The sequence below is a fragment of the Hippocampus bargibanti genome, linkage group LG10 (genome assembly GCF_051943395.1).
Source record: "Hippocampus bargibanti isolate YZ-2025 linkage group LG10, ASM5194339v1, whole genome shotgun sequence".
Classification (NCBI taxonomy): Eukaryota; Metazoa; Chordata; class Actinopteri; order Syngnathiformes; family Syngnathidae; genus Hippocampus; species Hippocampus bargibanti.
The window spans coordinates 21,993,649-22,017,534 of record NC_142743.1 but is presented as its reverse complement, the minus strand read 5'-3'; the positions used below and the strand labels follow the sequence as shown (position 1 = coordinate 22,017,534).

The following is a 23,886-nucleotide window of genomic DNA, read 5'->3' as shown; positions in this document are numbered from 1 at the left end:
TCGAAAATCGATTTGTTCAAAAACCGAAACAGCACTTTCCATTAAAATCAATGTAAAAAAATCTTAATCCGTTCAAAGTCTAGAAAACAACTTTTTAATTATTTCATCACATAAACCAGATAAAAACTTAATAATAGAGCAGGTCATGTGTAAAATTCTATAAAAACAAATGTTTATTTTCACCAATTTTTAACATCTGTACATAAAAATCTCCCTTTCTGCCACAGGGCGTGTTGGCACCTATCCCAGCTGTCTTTGGGCAAACACAGGGCACACTAACTTTTCAAACCATCTTCTGCTTGCTTTAAAATCATACTATTCAGGAGATCTTAACCAACTATGTCAGCGTTTTCGTAAAAATAAAACAGCACTATTAATGCGTCGGTCACAATGAGACAATGAGGAAGACGCGACATATAAGGAAGTGACGTATAAGGAAGCACAGGGTAGTCGAGCTATGCATTCATTTCGGTTGTATACCGGGGCATAAAAATATGACATTTTTGGTTGAAAACCGAATGGGATGAGACTTAGTAATGAATGCACACATTCTAAATGGATGACCTCAAGTATAGGTGTCCGCACAAATGCATTAAAACATCAATTTTCAATTTAGAAAGTCACAAAGGTGTAGAAGTTATAAAAATATATACAATTATATTAAAATATTTGTTTTCTAATGGAGGTAACCTTTTGAAAAATGTATGCATGTCCTGACATCAATGTATTCAATTACTTGCAAAGTGAATTGGAGTTACTTTGGTGGCTATTTTAAAACAATTGGCACATTACACACAAGTCAGTATCAAATACCTCGATGGATGTTTAACCATATTTAGGAAAGCTTCCATTCAGAATAATTCCCTCGTCCAGAATATATAAAACACCTCATTTTGTTACGCAACAACAAACACAAAGTCCTAAAATATACACGCATGTAACATCAACTCATCAAGCAGAATGACACAAAAATTAAAGGTGTCTAGTGGAAGTCAAGGCAGCCGCAATGATGACGGCTTATGAGAGCAAAATTAAAAATAAAAGCCTTTTAAAGAAACCTCGGTTTACGAACCCCTTGGCTTACGAACTTTCCGGTTTACGAACGTTACATTTATGAACATTTTACCTTGGCATACGAACTATTTTGGCCTTGTGACTGTTTTCAATTTATATAGGTGCGATTATTCGCATCAACGAAAATGACAATGCAAAAATACTTTATTTGACCAACGAGAGTAAACATACAAGTGGTAAAATTAAAACATTCCAAACAGATCTTGACCGTTTGGTTTGTTAAGTTTAAAACAGATCAACTAAGACATGCTTACTCATATCATGAGAACAAACATTCAAATGTACAAAAACAAATAAAAGCTTATAACACCAAAATTCATCTTTGGCTGCTCGAGCTTCTCTGACTGACTTGACTGTTTTGAGCTTCTGTGTACTGATGTTTCCAACTCTGAGGATCGTGGTCATGAAGCTGACAAGAAACAAAAAAAAAAAAACACATCAGTTGCATGTCAAATCTCAGTTCCACACAGTTCGACAGACAGACCCGTTTTAGTATTTTTGGAGGATACTGAAACTCAAAACAACAAATAACGTGACTGTATACCTCCCAATAGTTTGATACTTACTTCTGCCACAAATCGAAGGATTTTGGCCTTGGAGACTTCCGCCTCAGCACGCGGACCCCAGAGAAAGTTGTGTTCAAGTGGCTCAGTGTGAGGAATAGGAACATACTCCAGGTACCTGAGTATACGCACGCGCACAAACACACGCTAAAGCTCTAATGTTGATCAAAACAACCTTTTTTTTTTGTGGGGGCCAACGACTGCTTTGCGATGATAATCGTATGATTTTTCAAAATAAAACAAGTGTGCGGAGTGTGTGCGCACAGACACATGAATTCATGCCTGCATGTGCACGTTCCTCCATGTTGCTGTGTGGTGTGGTATAAACCAGAATCTGTGGTCTTACAGAAGCGAGCTCTGATCACACCAATGTTTAACGTGTCACGATAAAAATAAAAATAAAATAAACTGCAAACTTATGAATACGATAAAGCACAATAGCTACATTACAACAATGTCATTCTAAATTATTGATATCTCAGTTTACAAACGCTTTAGCTTACGAACTTTTCGCCTTATGAACATTAAATTCACGAGAATATAACCTTGTCATACAAACTAGTTTTCGGTAAACACACGGAGCGCCACAATGGTTGGCGGACTAGACAAAAACGAGACTTCCTGAATAGTCATGGCAAGATGGCACGGAATGAATTCTTTAATCGATTACAAACATGTATGCTTTCATCTTCAGAACTATTTGAATCATATTCATAACTGGATGAGTAACAAGAAAGCATATTCTCCGAATCTGAAGCCATTGTTTTGATTCTCCAGCAAGGCAAGATGTCTTGACCTTCATTTTTTTTGCAGATTTTGGACACTAAGTCATTTTTATTGGTGTTTTGCATTTGACTAAAAATATCATACTACGTGTTTTGGGTATTTTAGATGCTATAAAACGTTTTTCTATTGTCAGTTAGGAAACAAAAAAGTGGTGTCGGTTGTCCTTTAAAGCAATTATTTAAAAGGAATCACGCATTTCCACCTATTGACCATTTCTGAGAACTGGTGGGAAAAAAAACAATTTTCTACAGCATTCAAAATTGGAATTTACCCATTTTTTGTGTCACTATCCATACAAGAAACAAATATGGACAGAAGTTGGTCAATATAAAAGCAGTGTTTGCGTAGCAAGAACAATTGTTACCTTTGCCGCACAAATTCATCTGTGATGAGCTTCTTGACGTCACCAAATTCTTCATGTTTCTTCCTACAAGTATAGTTTGTGTCACTACCACACAGACATCAAGGATCGCCGGAAAAATAAACTCTTACGTGAGATTAAGGCAGAGTTTCCCGAGCATGTTCCACATCAGGCCTGCGGGCAAAAACAAGATGGCCGCTTTAAATGGCATTTGTGTAGGGATACGCCAGAGATGCAGTGTGCTTACTTTCTCTGGCCACGCCTTTTTTCATAAAGATGACACTTAGGATGACAAAGAGGAGGCCTATCTTCGGGTCGGCCGAGCTGCAGTAACGTAAGACTGATGAAACATTTTCAAAGCTATCAAAAAAAAAAAAAAGGTATCTGCAGAGGACTTACTTGAAGGATGAGAGTCCAGCTGTGACCTCCAGTTTATTGATAAGGATGTACAATTGATTCTTCGTGTCTAGACTGACCAATTGAAGACCAAAAACCTGAACCCGTAAATAAAACAATAAAAATTGTGTTAGTAAGCATAGCTTAGTGACTAAATCATTCCTGATACATTTCACTTCCTATTTCTTTAAAGGACAACCGACGCCTCCGGACAAGTTGCGTCCATAATTTGTAAAATGGCTTCAAATGACGTCTACTGAGCGTATTTTACAAAGATTCCACCGCTATATTTTACGTTTTAAGACTCGCGCTGAATATTCCGGAAGTCTTGTTTTTGAGTTGGTGACGAGTCCGTACGTGACGTCACTAAAGGAACGCCCCTGACCGGAAAAAAAGACGCATTGTAGCGGTCCTTCCATCACGTCAATGCATTTTGCTGTACTTGTTTGGTCTGAAAACCTCGTGTTGCACCAAAAAGCCGCCAGAAGAGGGCGACCAAGCTCCATGGAGGGAATTTGTCAGCCTGTGGAAACGGGCTGATTCATTCCTCACGGGAGCTGGTCACCTTTTTTCTGGGATGATACATTGCAGTCCGGATGCCTCAAAATGACACGGAATAAATTCTTTAATCGATTGCAAACATGTATGCTTTCCTCTTCAGAACTATTTGAGTCATATTCATAACTGGGTGAGTAACAAGAAAGCGTCTTCCCTGAATCTGAAGCCATTGTTTTGATTCTCAAGCAAGGCAAAACATCTTGGCGTGATACCACGGACAAGGGGGCGCGACCTGCTGAAACTGGCCACTTCTGGTTTCAATTTGAAGTAGTTCTTATTCACTTAAAGTCATTTTTATTAGTGTTTAGCATTTGACTAAAAATATCAGCCTGCGTGTTTTGGGTATTTTAGATGCCATAAAACATTTTTCTGATGTCAGTTAGGAAACAAAAAAGTGGTGTCGGTTGTCCTTTAAATATGATGCCGAGCTAGACTGAAGTCATGAAGGTGGCCCCGGGTTCAATCTTGGTGGATGCTGAAAAAGTAAAAAACAAAAAAACAACGTGCACGCTGATGATAAAACGATGCAAATTTGCAAAAGCGTGTGAATTCATTGTCATTGCAGCCACAGTGTGCTTACTATGAATGAAATTAACATTTTGGGCTAGCTTTAGTTGCCAATGAAGCTCACGTCGAGACAAACCTGATCAAAGGTACGCGCCGCCCTCTTAATGATTTCTGGGTAGACATTTCGGTATTCTTTGATCACGTGTTTCACCAAGTCTGAAACCAAACACAAATCAGCCTAATTAATTCAAACAAGACACTTTTGAGAAACGGTTACTTCTTGTCCATCACAGGTCGATAGCAGCGGAACTTGTATTACTTTCATTTGTAACTTGTTGAGGAATGTAGCCGTATTATCAGTATTACTGGTACCATGCAGTCTCTCCCCTGACCATCTGCTTAATTTCTTGAACAAAGAATATAGTGTTACGTTTGTATCCACTTCCCTTCATGAGTGATCTACACCCCGCAATTATACGTCTGTGTAAGCTCTCAGTGGTACAGGAGTGATCCATCGATGAAAAGGTTTCTTCAGCCGTCATCTGTACTTCTTTGAATAGATGGTTTGAAAGGGGAGTAAAAGAAGCCATTTTCATAAAACAGCAAAACCCTTCACTAAATCGCCATGGTGGTGCGTGGTTTAATTTGGATCGTTCTTACAACACACTTCTGAGATCGTTACCACGTAGGCTTAGTTATGCTGATGAGGTGATACCAGAGCAAGTCGCACGTCGCAGCAGGTTCGACCAGTAAATTTGAGTACGCGTCACAATAAAGTGATGACAGTTAGCTCAGGAGAAATGTACCTGCACGCCGTATGGGTATCTTCTTCTGATCTTTCACCAAGATGAACTGCACCACCTCAGATGTCTGGAAAAACACAAATCAATCATTTTGTGTGGAAACAAAATCTCCCTTTAAATGTTGTCTTCTTGTGCGCATACCTTTCGGTCAATTTCGGAAGGCGAGAGCTTCTCAAGGCTTCTCTGGACCTGTGACGTGCTCGGCTGAGTGAACGCTGCATCTTCATCCTCACATACAGTGTCTGGAGTGTTGCTTCCTCTTTTCTAGCCATGAATAAATGATATGCCCATTAATTGCTCAAGAAATGAGTTTTATGTTCGGATGTGCAATGACAATCAAATCAATCTGCTTATTCCTACTGCCAAATTCTTGGCACTTGTGGGCGAACCTTTTGGCTCAGTTACCACATTGATTTCGAATATTTAACAGGCGGGACGGGTCAGCACAAAGTATGGTATATAGAAAAAAAATGATTATGTTGACTGTCCATACCAAACAGCAACAGAAACAAAACCATTAACGTATGAACATATTTTTTATTAATGAGAACAGTGAAACAACTATGGCTTACGCTATGAATATCAAAGTATATTAGCAACATACGTGTGACAACACAAGCAATATTATATTGATAAAAAATGCAGCATACAGTACAGGTATGTAAAAAAATACAAAACGTCAAAAAATTACAGGACGTTTTGAAATCTTGGGATGCTCATAGTTAGCGCAATGAAACTCGCCTTCTCTCTTATTAGTGATCTGGTTTGAAGAAAGTTTTTAACACAATAACAGTCAAACCAGTCCAGTACTCTGCGTCGAGCCGCAAGCAAGTCAACCTGAGCATGGAAATGGTCAGAATCAAACTGAGCAAGAACCTCTTCCTTGTTTTTCAAAGTCTCGTAGATTTGAGTCTTTCTGACCCCAATCGTATCCTGATTGTTTCGTAATGTGTAACCTGCGCAGTTCCAGCACAACTCACTGCAGTTAAGAGTCACTTGCACGTCACTGTTTTGGATCCAAGGATAGAAAATAGCGGAGGGAACACATTTAATCAATCGTATCGAGAAGTGGCTCGAGTTGCATAGTTTTCTTAATACTTACTACAAGAAAATGACACGTTTATCAATGCAATTGTCTGAAAATAACGTCTACAGTATATCACAACAACAGTCGTCTCGTTTAATGAATGAATTTGTTAGATTTTACATACGAACCTATAAAATTTAATTCAACATAAAATGACGAGGCTGGTTTCGCGTCTATATATCCAAAGAAGAGGCAAACATGTGGGACTTACTTTTCTCTGTGAGGAGTTCTGAGTGTTGGACAATCTTTTACTCTGCGACATGGCACCACACTGGCTTGAAAGAAATGAAAAGCCACTTGAACGCAGGACTGTGGTTAAAACAGACTCCACTCGCGAAATCGAAGTCAAGTGAGCCGCCACTTCGATTGACCACACCGTGCACTACGGTAGTCCGTTGCAAACGAGCGAGCGGCACCTTCAAAATAAAAGCGACACAACGAGTGCAGTGGTTTGGATGTAAATAAACAAAACAATATGTAAAACGAGCGGTTTCTCGGCTGTCGGATTCACTTAGGAAGAATAAGAACTCTCAGAACAGTGCTAAGTCGCGTCCTTAAGTGGAGATAGAAAAAGTGGTTGTAATAATACAAATGTTAAATCTTAACTTGCAGTAGCCTTGTTGCGAGCCGGTCCAGCTAACTTTAACTACTGATTTTTCCCTGGTGGGCAAAGGCTTAACAACATTGTTGATCGTTCCGGCAACATAAATCAGACAAATCTTTCAATAGACATCGGAGATATACTTTTAGAGAAATTTGGGTATCGTAATTCTTACAGACGAAATGAACCCGTATCGTTTCTCCCGGACTTATTGGGGAAAAGAGCGCCCCGCGCTGTGGTATGTTGTATGTAAATAACACGTGAATCGCGTAAACAAATAAACGTAATCAATTTATTTATGGCAACGTAAGATGACCACCGGCGATTTCAATTTTCGCTACAGCCAAGAAGCAGCGTTGCTGAGTGCATTCATATGTAAATCAATATATGACCAGCTATTCCATTCATTTGTCGCGGCTAGGCTAACCGACATGCCTCTGTGTCGGCCATGTTGGAGGGGCGAAAGGCAACGTTACCTTCAAAGGTAACGCATTTATTGACATTGAAAATTAGGCGTAACTTGCTGATCTAGTCTGAACCGACCAACATGAGGTTTACTTGTTTGTCAATGCCAAAACGTGCTCTGAATACTTACCACATAGGGGATATGCCAGCATTTTTTGATTTACTGGTCAACTGTTATTCCCAGTTCCTCTGTCGTAGATGTCCAACGTTATGCATCGCAATCGCAACATCCTTTGTTTTTAGAATATCTTGACATTACGCACACGGAATGCGGTATTCGTCTTTGCCTCGCCTGGTTTAGCATCACTTGGGAATGCAGCCGTTTCCTTTTTTCTCTATTTAAATTTTCTTCTTCTTCGTTCATTTGCTTCTTCGTTTTTGTCCCCGTCTTCTTCTTTTTCTTCGTCTTCTTCGTTTTCGTCCCCTCTTTTTCTTCTTCGTCTTCTTCCTCTTCCCTTCTTTTCCTTATTGCTCCCCTCGTTCAAGCAAGTTCACCCGAGATGGATAGCGACGTAACATTTGGGGGGAATAAACGTCTTGTTTTCTTTACTCTTTTTCGCTCAGTAACGTTATCTCATTCTGTTTTACCCGCTGATTTTTCCAAATAATGCTATTCATTACAGTTGTTTCTCATGTATTGTATACGGTTTAAATGACAAACTCCCAGATGCCAGTGTGGTTAAGCTGTTGTTGAAATGGATGGAAAATGGACGTATTTAACAGTCAAAAACGTTGACTCCACATTTTGGCAGTTCCACGCGTTCACAGTTTTTTGACGGAAACCACTTTCCGCTTGGGTGGGGCATTGCTAACGAAAAAATACAGTAGAGGGCAGCAGAAACACGTACAACATATACTCGACGACATGAGCTATTCAATAATCGTCATCGCCACACAGTCGTAACTTGAATGGCATATGTGTAACGGAGTACACCCGTCACATATGCACAAACTTTTTCTTTATTAATTTCCCTGGTGAGTCTCATGAAGAAAAAAACCGCGTTTGAAAGCATGGAATTTTTGTACTATGCAAGATTAGAGAGACGAGTGACACTGCATAAAGATCTTGCACTGTCGGGTAATCACATCTTCATCCACAAACCTCATGGTTTCCTTTTAGCTTCTGGTTATCTACTACTTACTACTTCTTCCTATGGCATCCACAATATCTTAAATTTCCCTTGTTTTGTGTTTCACTTAGTCAAAGAGATTTTTTTACATGGGCTATGAATCCATTCAGTCTCTCAGCATAACCTCACCTGATGGAATTCCTTCCGATCCATTCACTGTGATTAATAATTCTCTAAATTCAATCATTTCAATTTGTTGAACTTTCTTTACTGTTTCTGCATAGCTAATGTGTGTCCTTCTTCCTTTCCTTTCAGCTTTTCCCTTCAAGGGGTCGCCACAGCGAATCAGTGTCCTCCATCTTCAGAGGTTTGATTCGCATGTTTGCTCATGTGTTTCCAACGTTTTGATTTTTTTTTCTTCCTGACTTCACACGCTGGCGAATGTTCTTGTTTTGTGTTTTATCCTGCACAAGTGCACCCCCCGCCCCTATCATCTCCACACTCATCAATTCTGTGATCGCCTTATTTGGAACATCACTGTTTTCTTCTGAACAGCCTGAAACATGCCCATAACGCAAACATTTGAAACATCTTCGTGGAGGTGGGCGACCACTGTTGCTCTTGCTGACACAGCATTTTCCCAAAGCTCAAGAGTTCCTTTAATTCCAGTTGCTTTACAATCTTCTTACCCTGCACATGTTACCCCAGGTAATACAGCACATAAAACAAACAAAATCCTCACCCAAAGGTATTCTGTTATAATTTCCATGAGAAACTTTGCACTCACATAGGGCACTACAGCAATGACTTTCTACTGGCATACTTTCAATTTGTCAAGGTATATTTATTATTATTATTATTATTATTATTTATTATTATTACTATTATTATGATGATGATTTTTATTTTTATATTTTTTTTAGTTGTATTTATTTTTTATTTATATTTTTATTATTAGGATTAAGATGATTATTTTTATTTTTATTATTGTTATTATCATTATTATTATTATTGTTCTAAACTATCTGAAACAAAATTAGTTCAAGTACGACTGGACACTATATTGCAAGCTCCAGGTGTATTTTTTGTTTGTTTTTTTTTTGTCTTTTGGGGGGGGCATGATGAGCACTGAATGTTCACATACCTTTCCACAAAAGTCATCTGATTAAAATTGATGGCCAATGGATGAGATTACCACTAATTAGAATCTTTTAAAAAAGTTTCAATACTATTAAAGTGCTGTGTGGTGTACTGTACTTGGGAATTTTTGGCGGAGTTAGAAATTACAGGATTTTTAATGATTGCTTTGTCAGGAATGATGGGAAGATGTTTAAAGTCCCTGCATCTGCCTCTTGCTTGTCTGCTCGCTCGCTCGCTCTCCCTCACTGTGCCCCTCTCTCTTTTATTTTTCCCCCACCCTTCACTCATTCCATCAGGTTCCCTCTCACATACAGCCTGTGTGAGCGGATGAGACAGAAAGAGGACAAGCATGACAGGGAACAGCATCAGCACCACTGAGAGGGGACAAAAAGTGAGGAAGTGAAGAAACCTGAGAGAAATAAGTTTTTTTTCAAGGAGAGGGAGGAATAACAAAGGACAGCTGGGGATTTTTTTTCATCCTTTCTTTTTTGTCATTTTTTTTTTTGCCATCCTTGCTGTCTTTCTTCCCTTTCCCCGTTCCCTCCTTGTTCCCCTTCTTTTACTCCCCTTCTTCTCCCGGTCCTTCTCCAAGCTCCCGCCGTGGGGTCTCAGATCTCCGTCACCCTCCCCCCTTCCCTTGCTCCCTACCTCCCCCGGGCCTTGCTCGGAAGCTCCAGGCTGCTGCGCCGCAGGAGGATGTCTCGCAGGGAGTCTCCCCCGCCGCTCTCGCCAGAGCAACTGCTTGGAGTGAGGAGGCGGGAAGTGGATTGCGACGACCGTCCAGAGCGCACCGAGCCGCTGTCCGATGCCGAGAGGGAGATCATCCAGGACACCTGGGGGCATGTGTACAAGAATTGTGACGACGTGGGGGTGTCGGTGCTCATAAGGTGAGTTCTGTCAACAGGTGAAAGCCTTCTAACACCTGCTCAAAGCAACTTATCCTTTCATATTTTGGGAAAACTTTGTTAACATTAGGATGTTCTAATTCAAAAACTGCATTTCTGATAATAATAATAATACATTTCATTTTAAGCGCCTTTCAAAGCGCTCAAGGACACTTTACAGTCACAGACAAGCATAGGTACTGTAATAAGTAAAATACAATCACAAATAAAATATAATAAAATACAATTATAAATAGAAATAAGAGAGAAAGCTACACAGAAAATGCAATTTTAAATAGGTGGGTTTTGAGATGGGACTTGAAGGTGGGAAGAGAATCCATGTTACGAATGTTGGGAGGAAGTGAGTTCCAGAGTTTGGGGGCAGTGCAGCTGAAAGCTCTGTCACCCATGGTGTTGAGACGGGCAGGGGGTGGAGGGAGAGACATGATCTGAGTGAACGAGAGGGAATAGAAATTTCTGAGGTTGGTAACAAATAGTTAGAGTAAGATTCGACATCACTTGCGATGCCTCGTCGTCTACCACTAACCTACTCTGAACCCACAAGTAAATGTTAAGGTTGGAAAGAATAAAGTACAAATACTCAGCCATCGTACTTATTTAAATTTGAACACGCATAGGTTAAGTGTACTTTTTTTTAAAACCTCCACAGAAGATGACACATAGAAAAGAGATTCTTATCTGTAAAGATTCGGAGGCGTGTCAAGTCCATGTTTGGTGGGAGCTGAAGCGTTCAAGTGAATCAAAGCACCCCAACATTTTAAAGATCTAGATCAGGGGTGTCAAAGTATTTTTTTTTTTTTGCCACGGGCCACATTGTAGTTATGGTTTCCTCTCCAGGGCCGTTATGAATTTGGGGAAGCCATTAGAATGTTTAATCCCCTCCACATATTACATATAGAGCACAAAACACATTGAATAACTAGTTTTCAAATCTGAATTCAAGAATAATGACTGTTATTGTGGTTTACATCCGAAAATATGCAATTTTGGGTTAGGATTTTAGCAAGCATCATGGAATTTCACAAGTTTGACTTGCTGTCGCGGGCCGAAAAAAATGATGTGGCGGGCCAGATTTGGCCCCCGGGCCTTGACTTTGACACCTGTGATCTCGATTTTATGTGTTCTTTTTTACATACCCAAAATGTGTTAAAAAATAAACAACCCCCCCAAAAAATAAAGTACTTTGTTGAAACAAACAACAACAAAAAATACATTACATCATCTTTTACATAAAAAATGGTTTGATCCACCTCACCCCTCTGCCCCCCCCCTGTTTTTGAGGAGCCAGCAGAGCCTGAGTCAGTCCCCTAAACAAAAACTCAGAAAGGATTGTTAAAATAGACAGCAAATCGCACGGAGATTGATCAGAGGAAGACAAACCGATTTCCAAGTTGGGTGACAGAATCCCTAAGTGGGAGGGACATTTGGGAACATTTTTGTGTGTGTAAGTGTTTCAGTGTGTATGTGTGTGTTAGTGAATGTGCGTGAGCATGCATGTACGTGCGTGACTGCGTGCAAGTGTGTCGTCTTATCTTGGGGTGACAGAAATATGCTTTGGCACTTCTCCCTTCCCTATCTCTTCTTTTTCTCTTTCAGTCTTTTCCGTCTTTCCAAAACATTTTTTCGTCTTTGAAGAAAACTTTCATTGAAAGACAATTATTCCTCTTCTGTTCAAAATCTTAATTGGTTGCGAGGAAGGTGGAAATGAATGAAATCAAAGCTTTAAAGGACAACCGACGTCTCCCGACAAGTTGTGTCAATAATTTGTAAAATGGCTTCAAATGACTTCTACTGAGCGTATTTTAATAAGATTCCACCGCATATAGCTATATTTTACATTTTAAGACTCGCGTTGAATAGTCCGGAAGTCTTATTTTTGAGTTGGTGACGAGTCCGTACGTGACGTCACTGAAGGAACGCCCCTGACCGAAAAAAAAAGACACATTGTAGCAGTCCTTCCATCACGTCAATGCATTTTGCTGTGCTTGTTTAGTCTGAAAATGTTGTGTTGCACCAAAAAGAGCCAGAAGAGGGCGACCAAGCTCCATATAAGGAATTTATCAGCCTGTGGAAACAGAGGTGGCCACAGGAGGTCGCCATTTTGTGTCTCTTTTCTGGTGATCTGTTTCTCCCCAATGTTGCCTCAAAATGGCAACCGACACCATTTTTAGAGCATTTTTAGAGCATTTAAACGTTTTAGAGCATCTAAAATACCCAAAACACGCAGTACGATATTTTTAGTCAAATGCAAAACACCAATAAAAATGACTTAAAGTATCCAAAATCTGCAAAAAATTGAGCTGCGAATTGGGCATTTTCAGAAAGTCCCGCCTCCAGTTCGTGATGTCACACCAAGACGTCTTGCATTGCTGGAAAATCACAATGGCTTCAGATTCGGAGAAGATGCTTTCTTGTTATTCATCCAGTTATAAATATGATTCAAATAGTTCTGAAGAGGAAAGCATACATGTTTGCAATCGATTAAATAATTTATTCCGTGCCATTTTGAGGTATCTGGGGGTGGGAAATGTAGCACCATGTATGCATTTCCTGTCACCCAGGGGGGGAAAAAAGTGTGTTTGTATCGCGACAGCTGGCAGAGCCAAGCTCGAAATGCTATAGGCAAGCGAAAGCCTATCTTGGCCTGGCATGACAGAATCTGGTGGCTGTAGATCCAGTTTATCAGGGCTGCCCAGGGCCAAACTCTAACTGGGAAGTAATTGTATCCACAATTTTGGCCAGCGTGAGCAATGATGAGATTTAAATTAGGTCAAAGAAGAAAGTTACTCGTGTGAAAAGGAGTGATGCTCCTGTAAACATTATAAATAATGATATAGCCATTTTGCAACTTTACTGTGAACATTAAATGGCTGAATCATTCGCATTTGGCCATAAGATTGAATTTGTGGGATACATCTTAATTTACAAAGACTGATAAGCTCTGCAATCAGCTGAGCAAGCACACCAATGACGCACTTGAAATGCCACAGTTTCCACAAACCACTTAAGGATTATGCCATACTATGCATTTAAATGCCATATTATTTGGGTTGTAACCATTCTACAAAGTACAGTGCAATTTAATTTTTGCTCAATCGATTTTTTTTCATTTGAATTAATAATAATACATTTCATGTATAAGCGCCTTTCAAAACTCTCAAGGTCCCTTTACAGTACTTTTTCTGCGGGTGAGCAGCGGCAGCCACACGCGCCAGCGTTCACTAAATCCGGATGTAACTCAAATAGATAGAAAGTTAGCTAGCTCACAGATAGTTAATAGATAGCCAGCTAGACAGTTAGCTAACTAGCTAGATAGCCATATAGCTAATAGATTGCCCGCTACATAGCTAGCTAGCTAGTTAATTTGGGTTGTATACTAAAGCTTTGTCTAACTTATCAGGAGACTGATTAAAATGTAAAGATTTCTTTGTATTACGCAGCCACATCGCCATCCTCTTAAAATAGTGGCCCTGAATATTCAGGAAGTCTTGTTTTCGAGTTATGTGACGATTCCTGACGTGATGTCACATCAGGAACGTCCCTGACCGAGAAAGCGACACACAATTTTGGGTACTTCGTGTGGAAGGACAACACATAAATAACGCGATGGTGAATCGTTGTGTGTTGCACAAAGACTACTATTTGATTACAGTTGACACAAATTCCCAGCAGACAAATCAGCCTATTTCCAAAGGAGCTTGGGCGCCATATTGTGCATTTTCTGGGATGCTACATTGGAGTCCTGACGGCTCGAATTGATACGAACTTTTCGCCTTATGAACATTAAATTCGTGAGAATATAACCTTGGCATACAAACTAGTTTTCGGTAAACACACGGAGCGCCACAATGGTTGGCGGACTAGACGAAAACGAGACTTCCTGAATAGTCATGGCAAGATGGCACGGAATGAATTCTTTAATCGATTGCAAACATTTACGCTTTCCTCTTCAGAACTATTTGAATCATATTCATAACTGAATGAGTAACAAGAAAGCATCTTCTCCGAATCTGAAGCCATTGTTTTGATTCTCGAGCAAGGCAAGACGTCCTGGCGTGATGTCACGAACTAGGGGGCGGGACCTTCTGAAACTGTCCACTTCCGGTTTAATTTTTTTGCAGTTTCAGCACACTTTAAGTCATTTTTATTGGTGTTTTGCATTTGACTAACAATATCAGCCTGCATGTTTAGGGTATTTTAGATGCTATAAAACGTTTTTCTGATGTCAGGAAACAAAAAAAATGGTGTCGGTTGTCCTTTAAATGTTGATTTGATGTGTACATTTGGATAAAATAGTAAAACTCTTTGTTGCCAAAATGCATGCAAGCAACACACTTGGTGAACTGGGTATTGTCAGTAAATGGGGCCGCAAATCTGTGACAACCTTCCTCCTTGACAATCACACTATGTTTTTACGGTAAACAATACAGTACAATATACTGCAGCCTAAAAACCTAATACAGGGTTATAGTTTATGTCACATTACGTATTGTGCAATAAATGGGTATGAGTGGCCGATTTGTAATTTTTGCGATGGTCTTTTCTAATCAAATTTGGCCTCTTCATGTGTTATGCAGCAGGCCTTGGATGGATGTATTGGGACTGAAGTGGTTTACTAAATGTGAAAAAGGAGAGTTAACAAGATCATCTTTATTTTCACCTGAATCAAACAAATGCCACTGTTTTGTGATGAAAACTTTCCCCCAGGTTCTTTGTGAACTTCCCATCAGCCAAACAGTATTTCAGCCAGTTCCAGGACATGGAGGACCCCGAGGAGATGGAGCGAAGTAGCCAGCTACGACACCATGCCCACAGGGTGATGAATGCCATCAATACTGTTGTGGAGAACCTCAATGATCCAGAGAAGGTGTCGTCTGTGTTGGCACTGGTGGGGAAGGCTCATGCGATCAAACACAAAGTGGAACCAATGTATTTTAAGGTATGAATCAGCTCATGTGTTACTTCTCGACGTGTCTTTCACTCTGACGGCCGCGAACTACTTTGAGAGTGGGTGTGTTTGAAGTAAGTCTGTAAGTAAGTAAGCTTTATTTATATAGCACTTTTCACAGGTAAAACCACAAAGTGCTTCACAAAATTTAAAACTGTCATCATAAAAACAATACGCAACAAAGTGCAAGTGGAAAATTGTGGAAGCATAGAACGTCTCAGTCGTACCGGAGTGGTCCATCGATGAAAAGGTTTCTTCAGCCGTTATCTGTACTTCTTTGAAGGTGTCGGACGTTTCGCTTCTTATCCAAGAGGCTTCGTCAGCGAACTAAAAGCTAGCAACCACACATTTGACGCCAGTGAGGTTAAAACCTTAGCGAAACAAATGGTTTGAAAGGGGAGTAAAAGCTATTTTTAGAAAACAGCAAAACCCTTCACTAAATCGCCATGGTGGGATGAGGTTTAATTTGGATCGTTCTTACAACAGACCTTTTAGAACACATATGCTTAGTTATGCTGATGAGGTGATACCATCAAATGGGGCAATCAGGCCAGCCGTAGACCCCATAATCAGGCAGGACAATAGAAGTAATCAGTGTAGCTTCAGGGAATAGTGCTCTGCTCCCCCCAACCTGAGAGCAGGGACCTATCATAGCAGAGTCTAAACTAAAGAATCTTAAGATAGAACTTAGAACTAAAGATCTTAAAATTGGTTCTAAAATACACTGGTCAGCACAGGAGTGATGTGTGCCCTGTTGCTAGTTTGGGTTAAGAGTCTTGCTGCAGAGGTCGGGACAATCTGGAGACGCTTATATCCTCCTTGTTAAAACACATAAAACGGCTATTACAATAATCTAGGAGAGATGAGATAAAAGCATGGATAATAATTTCTAATTCACCCCTTGATACCAGTGACCTAATTTTTGAATTGTTCCTCAAGAGGAAGAAACTGTTCTTTTGCCACAAACTCTGCATTTAGATCCATGGACATTGCTGAATCAAAAACAACACCTAAATTTCTGATTTTAAGATGGACAGAAGAGCATATAACATCAATATGCTGCTTGATCTGGGGGATGCAGTCATCAGGAGTAATTATTAAAGGACAACCGACGTCTCCGGACAAGTTGTGTCCATAATTCGTAAAATCACTTCAAATGACTTTGACTGAGCATATTGTACAAATATTCCACCGCATATAGCTATATTTTACGTTTTAAGACTCGCGCTGAATATTCCGGAAGTCTTGTTTTTAAGTTGGTGACGAGTCCGTACGTTACGTCACTGAAGGAACGCCCCTGACCGAAAAAAGGACACATTGTAGCAGTCCTTCCTTCACGTCAATGCATTTTGCTGTACTTTGGTCTGAAAACGTCGTGTAGGACCAAAAGGAGGCAGAAGAGGGTGACAAATCTCCATTTAATGAATTAATCAGCCTGTGGAAACGGGCTGATTAATTCCTCACACGGAGCTTGGTCTCCATTTTCTGCCTCTTTTTTGGTGATACATTTCCCCCCCAATGTTGCCTCAAAATGGCACGGAATAAATTCTTTAATCGATTGCAAACATGTATGCTTTCCTCTTCAGAACTATTTGAATCATATTCAAAACTGGATGTGTAACAAGAAAGCATCTTCTCCGAATCGGAAGCCATTGTTTTGATTCTCTGGCAAGGCAAGACGTCTTGGCATGACGTCACGCACTGGGGGCGGGACTTTCTGAAAATCCCCAATTTGCAGTCAATTTTTTTTTACAGTTTTTGCAGCACACTTTAAGTCATTTTTATTGGTGTTTTGCATTTGGCTAAAAATATCATACTGCGTGTTTTCGATATTTTAGATGCTATAAAACGTTTTTCTGATGTCAGTTAGGAAACCAAAAAAGTGATGTCAGTTGTCCTTTAAATGGAGCAGTAAAGTTGGATACCATCAGCGTACAGATGATAGGAAACATTTTCAAACTGCCTTATCAGTTGACCCAGGGGAAGTAAGTAGAGTGAGAACAGGATGAGTCCTAAGACAGAGCCCTGAGGTACACTGAGAGGCAAAGTGATCCACTTAATATCTGAAAGTAGCCAACACTGGTGCACCCTGTCCCCACTCCTACTTAGAGCACCTTGTACCTCGCACCAATTCACAGCCGATTGACAAATTTGAGCAACGCTCTGATTTACAAAGAGTCGCAGTGAAGCGGTGCGCGGGCACTCAGACAAAATTGCTGAGGGTGCTATATTATCACCCGGAAATACAGTATAAAGATGACTTATCTGAATGACTGGCAGTAAAGAAAACGGCACCTTGACCACAATAGCTAAATGTTTATTTTCCCTATACATTTGCATAATCAGACAGGCAGAATGAAAAAAAAAAAAGCCGAAAAGAACCCTCACAGAACTTCTACGTTTCCAATATCCACTCGTGGATTTTTCCTCACTCACCTCATTTACAGTATTTCGCGCCAAAGAATGATGAACGATTCAATCCAACTATTCAAATAACTCTGCCTTTTAAATAACTTGATTAAGAATTCATAATGAAGGGAGTTAAACAGTAAAATCCGCTTGTGCTCATGACTTGTTGATTGCCATGAAGAGAAATCAGAGAAAATACCAAGCAAAATGCTCAACATGTAGTGTTTTATTTTTCTACACACTTGCATAATTACCAATCAGAAAATCAACCATGCATCCTCTTCATACGATGCAAGACGCTTCTTTTCTTTTCAATATCTTCTTAAATGCAGCTGCACAGAGTACAATAGCATCATTGAAGGCACCAGCATCCGATTGACGATAGTGCTTTAGTTTACTTAAAAACTTCAGCAATGAATCATGTTTATTTCTTCCATCCATATTCACCATATTCAAATGTTACCATAGAAAACGGAATGTTCAAATTTACAGGACCTCCATAAATGTTCCCGTCCAATATCAACATATACTTTTGCACAGACGCATATACTGTATATCCAGATATACGCCTGTGTGTGTGTATTTATGTAATATGTGTAGTATTAAGTATCCAGTACAGTAGTGTCGCATTGCTGAAATGAGGCATATATATATATATATATATATATATATATATATATATATATATATATATATATATATATATATATATATATATATATATACACACACACACACATACATACACACACACACACACACACAATGCAGTCGCCCAGCTGATTGATTGGTCCGTTTCATTCAGCGCTTTGAAAGAGTCTTAAATGACACTCAAGCTCCAAAAGAGAGACTGTGAGATAGTTATTTGATAAGACCTGCAATTATCTTGAAGTCAATGGGAAGATGTTAAATTGGCCCATTCGAGAAGATAAAAAGCAGGAAATGGCAATAAAAAAAAATACTTTCAGGGCCTTTCTGACCAGGTAGCAACAGCATGCACCTGCATATGAAATATGCCTTTAGCTTGGACGCCCTCTTATGGCGCAACACAAGGTTTTCAGACCAAACAAGCATTGACGTGATGGAAGGACTGCTACAATGTGTCTTTTTTTTTTCGGTCAGGGGCGTTCCTTCAGTGACGTCACGTACGGACTCGTCACCAACTCAAAAACAAGACTTCCTGAATATTCAGCACCAGTCTTAAAACGTAAAATATAGCTATATGCGGTGGAATCTTACTAAAATATGCTCAGTAGAAGTCTTTTGAAGCTATTTTACAAATTATGGACATTGTACATTGGAATTATGAACTTGTCCGGAGACGTCGGTTGTCCTTTAAAAAGGGCATTTACCCGTTTCAACAACAGCCAGTATTGTCCAATCAAAACTGCGCTTTCCGCCAACTGCCACCCAAACAGGAAATGAACAGCAAAAAAACGAGAATATGTTTTTAGTATTATCAGAGAGCCAGATGCAATCTTCAGAAGAGCCATATATGGCTCGCGAGCCATAGGTTCCCGTCACCTGGTTGAGTTTCTATTTCTTTTTCTTACCAGTAAACCGATACTCTGTTCTCAAAGGTTGTTTATGACATCTGAATCATTTTTGTTGCCGATTTATAGACTACATAATATATTTCATGTCCCTTGATGCATATGTGGCCCACGTCTTTGATTCATTGTTTTGTCCTCTCTGGTGTGCCACTCTCATTCCCTTTTGTGTTCCCTGTCCACCCTGTACTTTCATGTTTCACCATCGTGGACATTTTCAATTCTCACCTGTCTCGCCCACCTTTCTGCAACAGTGAATTGGGCTGATTTCCTCCCCTCAGCTCTACTCCTACCGGACCTAATTATTCTGACAGCCTCGTTTGATTCACCTTCCATCTCCCTGTTGCTCATATTTTGGTCACGGTCATTTTTGTTTTACCTCATCTATGTTTGTTCGAAGTGTGTCAGTAAAGATGGAGGACCTTGGTAAATGTTCAAACTATACAAAGGATTTCTTGCTTTATTCTTGAGAAGATGAGCTTTTATTAGGAGAAATTTACATTTTACAGCAGCAAAGTTATAAAAGGAAGCGCAAAGATAAGCAAGAAGAAAAACAAAATACTGGCGCAGCTGGAAAGGCAGCCATCTTGAAGTCAAAAGAACAAAAAAAAAAACCTACATAAATTATGTGACAACACAAAAGACAGTCATTCAATCTTAAGCACGTTCCTTACCGTCTTTGTTGCATGAAGCAGTTCGATATGAATGAGGAAAGGATAAAAGCATCCTTTTCACCAGTGGATCAGAGACGTCATGGTGGAATGTGCACATCTGCTGCAAGCTAAATGTTGAAAGCAAACACGAAGCTGTAGCATACATTGATGAAGAGTGTTTCGCTTACAATCCGCTTCAATTCCAAGCAGCGACAGTTCCACATACGCATGGGCCTTGAGAGCTTTGAAAGGCGCTTAAAATGAAATGTATTATTAGTATTAGTGACCCTGGTCTTTGAAATTCTACGATACCTTTCGTCTACCAAATTACAGATACTGAGTGGGGTGATGCTGGAGGTGCTTTCTGAAGACTTTCCGGAATTCTTCACAGCAGAAGTGCAGATGGTGTGGACCAAACTCATGGGCGCTGTGTACTGGCATGTGACAGGGGCCTACACAGACGTGGGCTGGCTGCAGGTCTCCAGCTCGGCCGTGTGAAGGGTCAGTGTGAAGAAAATGTGGACTTTGGATGAAAATTGTTTGAACAAATTGTTGAAGCTCAAATGACAGCTAGGTTTCATTGGCATGGATTGAGATAATACTGATGTTGGAGATGAGTGAAATGTTCAACCTCAAAACTGCTCTGCTTATTTCAGTGACATTTTGCTGGGGCTTTATTTTTGAGTGTTTTGACCGAACAATGTAGCCTGGCAACATCTCCAAACACCAATGACATTTTAGCTCAAGTCATAATGATTATGTGCGTGCTTTAAATACACCATGGTTGATGGTGATTACCTGGTCAACTATCGAGTAATGCCAACTCCACAATAGAACTAAAAGCATGACTCCAAAGGCAATCAAGTAAGGCAGTGGCGGTGTCTTCCCAATTTCCCACCCACATACTTTACCCTACCCTCGATGAAAAGGTTTCTTCAGCCGTCATCTGTACTGCTTTGAAGGTGTCTGACGTTTCGCTTCTCATCCAAGAGGCTTCGTCAGCGAACTAAAATTTTTCTGGTAGGTCTGGCCCTCTATCTATCTATAGCGAAACGTCCGACACCTTCAAAGAAGCACAGATGACAGCTGAAGAAACCTTTATCGATGGACTGCTCCTGTATGACTGAAAGCGTACAGACGTTTCCCCCACCTTGCACATACAAAAAAAATAATCATAATAAATAAAAAGCAAGAGATGTCCAATGCATCAAATTATTACTGCCTCACTGGCATTTAGCTTCGTCTCTCACAGTTCAGGCACTTTGGTTTATTAAAATCTTATCGGTGACAGAGAATCAACAAGATGCATTGTTCTTTTTCGGATGTTTTCTTTTAACGGAAGGAGGCTTCCTAGTGCGCAAATAGGAACCAGATACACCCCAATCACTCACCGCCGCAGTTTGGCATTTCATTTTTCAAACAGGAGTCATCAGTCAATTGGTGGTTGTGCTTAGCTCGAACGGCAACCTCAAGATGATCACAAAAACGGTTTAGATGAGACGAGGTCAGGACTGATGGCAAGTTCTTCCATATCTTGTACTCCCATAGGATCGCCACTGTGGCCATCTGTATCTCTCTGCATTGGCATTGCACATGAATACAAGCCTCATTTTTCCAGTGATGGAGATGCTCCCACACAACATCACAAGTAGTTACTCTTTCCTTGCCGTGGTTATATTGGAAAAAGCATTGTTTTAAGATATAATTGACTGAACACACTTTTTTTTGGGATGGGGGATTCTTTATAAAAATAAAATTATTAATTGATGATTTCATCCTGGAATTAAGAGCCTGACGTGGTCACATTTTCCGCTTATCAAACATATACAATAGAGCATGTGGTGAACTTGCCATATCTTCTCCTAGGCTGTCTGTTTGCTGATTAATTCCAATTAATGTCATCGATGAAAAAGTTTCTTCAGCCGTCATCTGTACTTCTTTGAAGGTGTCGGACGTTTCGCTTCTTATCCAAGAAACTTCGTCAGCAAGAAGCAAAACGTCCGACACCTTCAAAGAAGTACAGATGACGGCTGTAGAAACCTTTTCATCGATGGACCACTCCTGTACGACTGAGAGCTTACACAGTCCAATTAATGTCAGTTTTTTTTTTTTATCCAAATGTCTTCAAATGCACCATTAAAAAAAATCTTGCGACATAAAATGTCATTCATGCTAAGAGACATGCATCCTCAAATCACACATTGTATAAATACACCTCGTGATATTAAAATATGTTTTGACAAGGAATGATTTTAAGAGTACGGGGCAGTCAATTGTTGAAGCCCGATAACTTTAGGACCATGGAACTGCTGACTGTTATTTTTTTTTTTACTCTTTCAGTCTTGTAATCCTCATATTTCATGGGGCTCTTCTCTTTAGCTCTATATAGCGATGCGTTATGTGCTCTAAATATCTTGTTTGGACTCTATTATGTGTACATGTGAACCATGTGTAAGTGTACATACAGTATATAGTCTTCTGCCTTCATAATTCACTTCCACATGAATCACTTTCCGCACCAAAGAGGGCTGGCTGTTCACTCGCTTTGGTGAAGTGCTTGCGATCTCTTTAGACAAACACGACGACGCTCAGAAAGTAAGATGGAAAATATCCGCAGGTGGGCACGATCAGCAACCACATATGTACACCTTTCACCGACAGTCCTCCACTTTGCTAATATTTACAGGCCTGTCACTTAGTTTACCCTAATCGGAGAGACATGCCACATTTAAGGCTCCATTAAAAGCTTTAAATACTCGGAAACAGAAAGCATGTGTTCTCAAGAATTTAGTACGATTTTTTGTAGCAAGGCACAGCAGAGAAATGCCACATGCCCTACCAGTCTAACTCCTTGAAATAATGATGTGTTGCATTTCTGCATGCGCTGCCATTTATAGTCCCCATCAGTCTATTAAATTCCCAAGCATACACTGCAAATCTATTTAGGATGGACATCTGATCCAATCTCGAGCTTGCATCTGCGCCAATGATGTCCTGGTTCTCCTATTTGACCCTCGTTGTCGTCAGCATCTGGCATTTGCGAGGAGGCAATGAGTCTCCGTTCCTCCTCATCTGGTCATTCATCTACTTTAACGAAACATCCCATTGCCTCGGTAATGATCATCTTCACTGAGAGCTCAAACACTTTGATAAACGGCCATATTCTGTCATGCATCACATCTCTCATTCACCAACAACCTTTCTTGGTAAGCATTTCTCCCAATCATCAAAAAGGCATTTCCTTTAGTCTGCAACCGATAACAAATTGGAAAATTCAAAGAAAAGCTCTACCACAGATTCATTTTTGGTCGAACTATTTTCATCCATTTTCCGATACATTTAATCCGCACATGGATCACGGGGGCGCTGGAGCCTATCCCAGCCGTCTTCAGCAGGCGAGGGACACTCTGAACCGGTTGCCAGCCAATAGCAAGAGCTTGGGCGCCATATTGTGCATTTTCTGGGACGCTACATTGGAGTCCTGACGGCTCGAATTGATGCGGAAGGACCTCTTTAATCGATGGCAAACATGTATGCTTTCCTCTTCAGAACTATTTGAATCATATTCATAACTGGATGAGTAACAAGAAAGCATCTTCTCCGAATCTGAAGCCATTTTTTTGATTCTCGAGCAAGGCAAGATGTCCTGGCGTGACGTCACGAACAAGGGGTTCTGAAACTCACCATCTCCAAGGTCAATTTGAAGTAGTTTTGGGACACCAAGTCATTTTTATTGGTGTTTTGCATTTGACTAAAAATATCAGCCTGCGTGTTTTGGGTATTTTAGATGCTATAAAACATTTTTTTCTGATGTCAGGAAACAAAGAAAATGGTGTCGGTTGTCCTTTAGGCTTTGTGACTTTCTGTTTGCTTCATATGGTCATTATTGTATTAACGCACACTAACATGATGGATAAGACCCTTTTCACACACACACACACACACACACACACACACACACACACACACACACACACACACACACACACACACACACACACACACACACA

At 40.1% G+C, this 23,886-nt stretch overlaps 2 protein-coding genes across 8 annotated transcripts; one reads left to right on the top strand and one right to left on the bottom strand.

Annotated features, from left to right (window-relative positions):
• Positions 1-19: 19 nt before the first annotated feature.
• On the bottom strand, positions 20-7,526 carry ndnl2 (necdin-like 2). 3 transcript variants are annotated; one of them, XM_089006440.1, is made up of 11 exons: positions 7,332-7,526; positions 6,347-6,406; positions 5,190-5,312; positions 5,052-5,115; positions 4,382-4,461; positions 3,184-3,278; positions 3,032-3,108; positions 2,916-2,958; positions 2,788-2,850; positions 1,641-1,755; positions 20-1,483 (listed from the first exon to the last, which is right to left on the bottom strand). In XM_089006440.1, exons 2-11 carry the CDS (start codon positions 6,395-6,397, stop codon positions 1,391-1,393), a joined length of 804 nt encoding a protein of 267 aa, XP_088862566.1. In that variant the 5' UTR covers positions 6,398-6,406; positions 7,332-7,526; the 3' UTR covers positions 20-1,390. The 3 variants fall into 3 exon arrangements, with proteins under 3 accessions (XP_088862566.1, XP_088862564.1, XP_088862565.1); XM_089006438.1 differs by having other exon boundaries at positions 21-1,483; positions 6,347-6,410; XM_089006439.1 differs by having other exon boundaries at positions 25-1,483; positions 6,347-6,551; positions 7,332-7,523.
• Positions 6,571-21,858, top strand: cygb2 (cytoglobin 2). Of its 5 annotated transcripts, none has more exons than XM_089006443.1 (6): positions 6,571-7,220; positions 8,587-8,638; positions 10,004-10,298; positions 15,024-15,255; positions 20,210-20,377; positions 21,425-21,858. In XM_089006443.1, exons 1-5 carry the CDS (start codon positions 7,185-7,187, stop codon positions 20,372-20,374), a joined length of 780 nt encoding a protein of 259 aa, XP_088862569.1. In that variant the 5' UTR covers positions 6,571-7,184; the 3' UTR covers positions 20,375-20,377; positions 21,425-21,858. The 5 variants fall into 5 exon arrangements, with proteins under 5 accessions (XP_088862569.1, XP_088862567.1, XP_088862571.1 ...); XM_089006445.1 differs by adding an exon at positions 9,708-9,802 and having other exon boundaries at positions 7,180-7,220; positions 20,210-21,858; XM_089006441.1 differs by having other exon boundaries at positions 20,210-21,858.
• The last annotated feature ends 2,028 nt before the right edge of the window (positions 21,859-23,886 follow it).

What these genes read in the sequence shown, in the direction of transcription:
- cygb2 (XM_089006443.1), top strand. Translation starts at nt 7,185, where the DNA reads ATGTTGGAGGGGCGAAAGGCAACGTTACCTTCAAAG. An exon ending in AGGCAACGTTACCTTCAAAG is followed by an intron (nt 7,221 to 8,586) that starts GTAACGCATTTA and finishes CTTTCCTTTCAG; the next exon opens with CTTTTCCCTTCAAGGGGTCG. An exon ending in TGGAACCAATGTATTTTAAG is followed by an intron (nt 15,256 to 20,209) that starts GTATGAATCAGC and finishes ACCAAATTACAG; the next exon opens with ATACTGAGTGGGGTGATGCT.
- ndnl2 (XM_089006438.1), bottom strand. An exon ending in CTTCCGAAATTGACCGAAAG is followed by an intron (nt 5,116 to 5,189) that starts GTATGCGCACAA and finishes GTGTTTTTCCAG; the next exon opens with ACATCTGAGGTGGTGCAGTT. An exon ending in TCCTTCGATTTGTGGCAGAA is followed by an intron (nt 1,484 to 1,640) that starts GTAAGTATCAAA and finishes GTTTCTTGTCAG; the next exon opens with CTTCATGACCACGATCCTCA.